Genomic DNA, 6,696 nt, shown 5'->3' on the forward strand with positions numbered 1-6,696 from the left:
ACACACACACACACACACACACACACACACACACACACACACATTACTTTAAAGCCTCAGAATTCCTCTATTAAAGTCTGTTAATTGTGAAAATTCACTAAATTGAACGTGAGTTCACAGCAGTCACAGGGAGCCAATTAAGCGAGGGCAGATAAGCTTTGTGGAAACATTACAGGACATTATACTAATGATATTTGAATTTGCGGGGGGCACAGAAAGCCTCTTTTGAGTCAGTGATTAGGAGGCTACAATGTATGCCTCCCACACACACTTTAAGAAGCACAACAGTGTAGTACAAGGGATTCAGATGTGTCCACCTACTCAGTGAATCTCATAAAACGGTCATTAAACAAACCAAGGTGCACAGTTTCATGCACTCACACCGAGTAAATAACATCTGTGAAGGCTGGAAATTAAACCGCAAAAGAAAATGAAATTACATAACGTGCTGTCTTTGTGTTGGGTTCTTGTTTTTTGTTTTTTTTTCCCCCCACTTTTTTTTTWAATCCAAACCAAGAAACCACCCAAGCCACGACAAATTGCACTGGAGAGAAGGAAAAAGATATGCCTCTTTTCATCAGTGTCCTCCATCAGAAATCTCAGAAGTGCACTAAAGGGAGCTCAAAGGACAGCTGTAAGATAGCCTTGATAAAAAATAAATAAACTAAAAACACCACAAAGTCAGGGATTTTTCCTTCTCTCTTCACGGCGCTTGTTTCAGTAAATAACTGAGGGAACATTTATCTATCCAGTGCGAGATCCAGACTTATTGAAATCTTAACAACCATCCTGCTCCTGATGAAAGCATACAGTAATTGATGAGCTGTCAAAGGTATGAAACAGAATTTGGGATTAGACGTTTCCCGTCGCACATCGTTTGAAAGTCCTGCGGTGCTGTTCCACAGTGCACTGCAAAGATCAGGTGTTTTCTATCGGCAGGGTTACAGTTTCATTCTGATCGACCGAAACAAAAAGGGTCAACGACACATCATCAACAGGCTGAGATTTTTACCTCCTGTTGTTTTAAGTTTGAAATTTCATGCCACCTTTCTCTGGTTCTTTGGCCTGTGTTTGCTCTCAGACATGACCTGCAAAGCTAACAAGAGAAGAAGCTGGAATTGTGTGGTGCGGTGAAGAATTGGAATAGTGGGACTTTCTTAAGACGATCTCTTCACTGAGAACGAGAGTTAGAATTGGTCTACATTAATAAAATCACATCTCCTTGATGTGGGCACATGAGAAACTCTGAGTTGTAGAAGGGAAGCTACCATTGATCAATCCTTTATTTTATATCTGCTTGCACTTAAGGATGAGTTAAACAAAAGGAAAGATTATAACATCCTTATTCTTGATTTTCATGTAATCAGATTGGCATTTTAAAGAACGTTCCTCCTGGTAACACCCAACACTAGCTAAACATTAGTATTTCTGTCAGTCCAGAGTCCCAGATATACCTTCCTAATTATCTTCTCATTAGGCCATAAAGACATTTTCCTCTCGTTTTCTGATCTTGCATTATAATTTCCCTCCATTTCTTCACCCGTGCGGTAGCAGCATCCTTCGCGGCGCACATTGCTCATTTAGGATCACACTGTGTGCGGTTTCACTGAGAGGACCTCGGCGCACGGCGAGCATCATTACCGTGCTCTTCAAGCCAATGAGTCACGCTCTCACACTATAGCACTGCTGTCAAACGGTCTCCAAGCAAGGAGCAGCACCAAGGTGAGAGGACGCAGGAGACGGAGCCTGAGCTTTTTACGGTGCGACACCGGAGGAGGTTTCCATGCTTTTCATTCTGTCGGGTGTCAGTTTTACTGTTTCCCCCAGTCATTCCCAATGGGGGTTGTGATGCACCAAAYGGAGGAGGGTCCTCAGAAAATCAAATCAACTTTTAGAAGGATTTAGCCTTAACTGTTACAGAGAGATGAAAAAAAAATCATAAACGATAAAACAATTAATATAATGGTTGACAAATGTCTGTTTTTTTTCTACTTAGTTTGGGTCACAAACTTTTATTTTAAGGGTCAAAAGCTGAAACGTTTGAGAATCACTGCTAAAATTCCAACAGGTCCACAATGATCTGAAGCCACTTCTCTAATTAGATGACAATAAGGCAAAATAAACTTAAGCTTCTCAGCTTTTGTTAAAACTTTAAATGACACTAATTTATGACTCCGGATGCAGAAAGCTATTAAAGCCAGATGTTCTCTGGAGAAAACATTGGCCTTAATTGAGAAAATCAAATTTCTAAAAAGCTTTTTTATGTCAAACCACCTTTTTTTCCACCCCCCAAAAAAAGGCGAGAGCTCAGATTCATTAGCCAGGCCAGCAGCTGCCCTCACATCTCCACACTACTGTACATGCAGGCAGCAAAAGCAGCCAGAGCAGATGCTGTTCTCCTGCTTGTAGCACTAATGGACTGGTGCAATGTCACAAGCACAGAAAATAACATTTACATAATAAACCTTTTAGCAATAATGCCAATTAACCCCACCCCCTCCTCACTGTAAAAAATGAAATGTTGGATTTACTTCACCATGTTATGTGACCTGGTTCCACTTAACTGAGTTGAGTAAAATCAAAGCAATATACCAGTTTTTTAACCAAAGAACATGAGCATGTTGCTTTGAATTTACTCAACTCAGTTAAGTGGAACCAGATCACATAACATGGTTAAGTAAATCCAACATTTCATTTGTTTACACCCAAGAATTTTTTTTTTGTTTGTTTGTTTCACACAAATTGGGGACTCAGGTCTCTCGCCACTGTGACTCCTGAAACTTTTCTAATCAAATAACGATGGAAGCTTYGAGGTGAGTTTTGCTGAAACAACTTGACATGCTGAGGGTGTAATAAAGCCCCAGTAATTCGGTGGCACCAGATAATCTCGTGTCGTGATAAAATATTMATGAGAGGGATGTTATTTAGGGTCAGAGCTGCTGTGGGTGTGTTAAACAGGTGCATGGCGGCTTCAWCATATGTGACTGAAATGATGTGAGCTGTAATCATTGACAAGGAGTGGATGGAAATCAGATGTCATGCAGCAGAGGGGTTGGTGAAGCATGTAATTAGACAGAGGACACTATTTCTCTTGTAGCAGTGACTTCCTTCACATTGCATGTTGCAGGTTAGATTTGCTCGTGAGATCAAACAAACTTATTAAGCAACATTTTGTGTGAAACAGAGATTAACAACTCAGAGCAAACAGGATCATTTGAAATTGTTCTTACCTCCCCAAAGTACTGCCATCAACYGAAGTACCAGGATGTGCAACATGTTTCCTTTAAACAGTCAGGGGGGGAAAATAAAGAATATCCCCTCAAAATTGATATGCAAGATCAAATTTCTTAGTGTGAGGAAGAAATGCCCATAWCCAGCATCAATAATAAAAAATAAAAATGCACATTTTCTGGGATGAATGTCATGCTTCACCCAGGAATTATAAAAGTTGGGTTTGGAAACAATTTCACAAGTTTCTAATCRGATTGATTTTAAGATTCAAAAACAGACAGGAGGGAACTTGAACCCAGCTTKGCATCACTCTTTTCTGCATCTTGACATGTCCAAAACCACGAGGTGCACTTTTCACTATTATTTTCGCAGAGGATGGATTTCAATTTATCCAAAATAAAAATAAAAAAAAGAAAAGAAAAAAAATTGTGTTGAATCCTCCTGTCTTCAGTTGTTCGGGTTGTCTGTGTTTTGCGCATCACCAGACTCCTGAAGTTGGCCGATGTGATGCGCAGCCAAAGTCCGACACTTGCAGACAATCAGAGTTGACTTGCAGACTTGCAGCATGTTTGAAAATGTGAAGGAAGAAAAAGTTGCACAGGAGAGCCGAACACATCCACACCGGTGCACCCCGGTCCTGAAAGTCTGGTGCGCCAACTCCAGAAGCAGCAGCAGCAGCAGCGCGGTGACAGCGCCAGCTTCCCTTTTCTTCTTCTCCTTTTTTTTTTTTTATGCCACTTCTAATTACACCTCCGGCTCCAAGTGGTTCATATATTCCGGTTTCCAGCCTCCATCATCTGTGTGTGTGTGTGTGTGTGTGTGCAGACAGGGTCGAGGCTGCAGAGTCTGGATCTACGCATCGTCCGTCCAATGCGCGTCGAGAGAGGGGAGGCAGCTGAGGGTCGCGTGTGTGTGTGTGTGNGGGGGGGCGCCTTTCTCTCCAGGAACATCAAACCCAACAGACACAATGTTGAGGGGAAAAAACACATTTATTATAACTATTTGCCTTTATCCAAACCAAACTGCGCGACAATCAGAGTTTTACCCAAAAAAGTCTTTATTAAAAAATGTTGGTAAATAACAATACTCTCTCTGCTCGAAAGAGGGTAAACTAACTGACAAATAAAAAAAGGAAAAGAAAAAAGTTGCTGAACACGTGCAACCGACCTCCATGAGTTCGCCACTTGGCAGGCACCAGCGACCCCGTGTGGGACAGGAAGTGAGTCTGCTGGCGGGGGAGGTGGGGGGGGGTGTTGAAGGCAGCAAGGCAGTGAGGTAAAAGCTACTGGATCTGTTTGTCTCTAAATTTATTGTAAAATTTATCACAAATTATTCAAGACAGGTGTTCATTAACGGATTTCCACACAGATTTGCTCGATGATGGAGTCCGATCTCTCCAGGTTTTTCAGACATTTTTTTTCTAAGAGGTCTCACCAGTTTGAATAAAAGTAAATAAATTGGCAAATATTAGTTTTATCCGTGTGTGTGTGTGTGTGTGTGTGTGTGTGTGTGTGTGTGTGTGTGTGTGTGTGTGTGCGCTTGATGGCTGGTTTGTTAGCAAAATATCACCACTGAACAAATGTTATTGTTAAACAGGTACAGATTATTACATGTTTATCTACAGGTTTGGACTCAATCAAAGATGGCTGACAAAACAAATTGAYCTTAAAAAAGGCTACAACTCAGAAAATGTTAAAAATATTGACCTAAAATCTGATGWGGTTGTAACAATGCTCTAGATGAGTCACCCTCAACACATGCAGTATTTTGAGCTCTTCCACAAAATCACATTTTGCCATTACTCAGCTTCTACGTTGTCTGTTTGCAAATTATTAAAACAAACACTGGAATGATTTTAAGGAAACTTTCAGGACAAAAAATATATGGATGTACAGTACGTGTACAACTGTTGAACTTTTGGAGTTCAAGATGCCACAGCTAATAAATATTAACAAAAATGGCTCTAAGTCAGTCAGTTTTACAGATACAGAGCTAAATGTGATGTGGTAGTAGGTGGGAGTCACCTCCAACACAATATGTGACCTCGTACAGAATCTTACAACATCGCATAAAATTTATTTTATTTAAAATTTTCTATATTTTACCAAAAAAGCTACAATATTTCTCATCMTAAAGCTTGGTCTTAGGCCTAAAAGGTGATAGGAAATCTAGAGGCTGCAGGTTCTGGCTGCTCTTGGATTCCAAAAACACTAAAACACAGTGATCTGGTGTTTGATTTAACCAGGAGTCACACATCATATTCTCTTTTCTGCATCAGAACCAGATGGTGTGTTCATGTGAAAAACAAAGGAAACTCTGTGAGCACTTAATACAGGAAAAAATCTGTTGCTTCACTTAAAATTTAATATTTTCTACGAAAAAATCTTTGCCCACCAGTGTTTCAGCTTTTCAGTTTTTTTTCTTTCAAACTTTTGTGTTTTTTTCCCTTCTTTTTGTACATGTAAATGTAACTCCTCATTCTTCATGTTTTTAGTGAGTTTATGTTTTAAATTGGTRTGCTGAAAGTTGTCATGGCTAAGAGATTTTTTTTTGACCAAAATTTAAACCATTTTTTCTGATTTGTCTTCTCTCTGTATGTTTTTTGTTTTTATTTCAAATTCCATTTTTATCTCCAGCTTTTGCTCTGGAGGCAAAAGCTATTTGCTCCTTTATAAAAATAATAAAATAACTAAAAAAAATTATTTTTTTATTCAGCTGCAAAGAGCATTAGAGGTGTTGGAGTGGGGGGACAAAAGTGTTGATGTGGAGCTGTCATTTCCCAGACAGTAATAAAAGACTGGAACATCGCTTACACAAAGGCTGACAGACGTCCAAACGTCTTTCCATCCACAGACCCACGCTCAGTCAAAGCCCACCATACGCAGAGGTCCATTCAGTTGCTGGAGAACAGAGCCAGCACCAGACAGAACTCTGGTGGATTTAGTTACAGTCTGAAGCTGCAAGGCATTAAAAAAACAGAAACCCACCCCCCACTCTACGCCTCAGAACGGCACATGGTAAGTCCATTTCTAAAACTAAATTATCGACATGTTTCCTTCTGTAAAAAGCTCACATCCTTCCCTTTTCATGTGGCTGATCAGACATTTCATACTTTGAAGCAGGAGGGCTTTAGATGTTATTAAACAGACGATTGTCTAACAGACGTGCTTTTCATATCTGCAGCGCTTTTTATGACCACTTTTTATTACTTTGTTCTCTGAAAAAAGGTCCCTTTTATTTGAAATTTGGGGTGGGGAAAAATGCATCTGTCTCCTTTATACCTTAAAATAAACCCTTTATGGAAATGCCAAACACCTTCAAGTCCAAAAAAACTGCAGAGTCTCAAAGTGCACACTTTGTTCCCTGTATGGTGAACAGTTAATGCCAAGAACACAAAAGTGAAATCCAGAGATGTCCAGATGTTTTGGAGGACTTCATGCAACTCTATCAGAGATGTCTGAGTGG

At 40.0% G+C, this 6,696-nt stretch overlaps 1 protein-coding gene across 1 annotated transcript in view; it reads right to left on the reverse strand.

Moving 5' to 3' along the window:
- si:dkeyp-14d3.1 (transmembrane protein 132C) overlaps positions 1-4,045 on the reverse strand; it is a 208,376-nt gene extending 204,331 nt beyond the window's left edge. Inside the window, exon 1 of the mRNA XM_014007158.1 lies at positions 3,231-4,045. Within this exon, the coding sequence (XP_013862612.1) occupies positions 3,231-3,276 (46 nt within the window). The 5' untranslated portion in view covers positions 3,277-4,045. The remainder of the gene's footprint in view (positions 1-3,230) is intronic.
- Between the last annotated feature and the right edge of the window lie 2,651 nt (positions 4,046-6,696).

The sequence above is a fragment of the Austrofundulus limnaeus genome, unplaced genomic scaffold (assembly GCF_001266775.1).
Source record: "Austrofundulus limnaeus strain Quisiro unplaced genomic scaffold, Austrofundulus_limnaeus-1.0 Scaffold40, whole genome shotgun sequence".
Classification (NCBI taxonomy): Eukaryota; Metazoa; Chordata; class Actinopteri; order Cyprinodontiformes; family Rivulidae; genus Austrofundulus; species Austrofundulus limnaeus.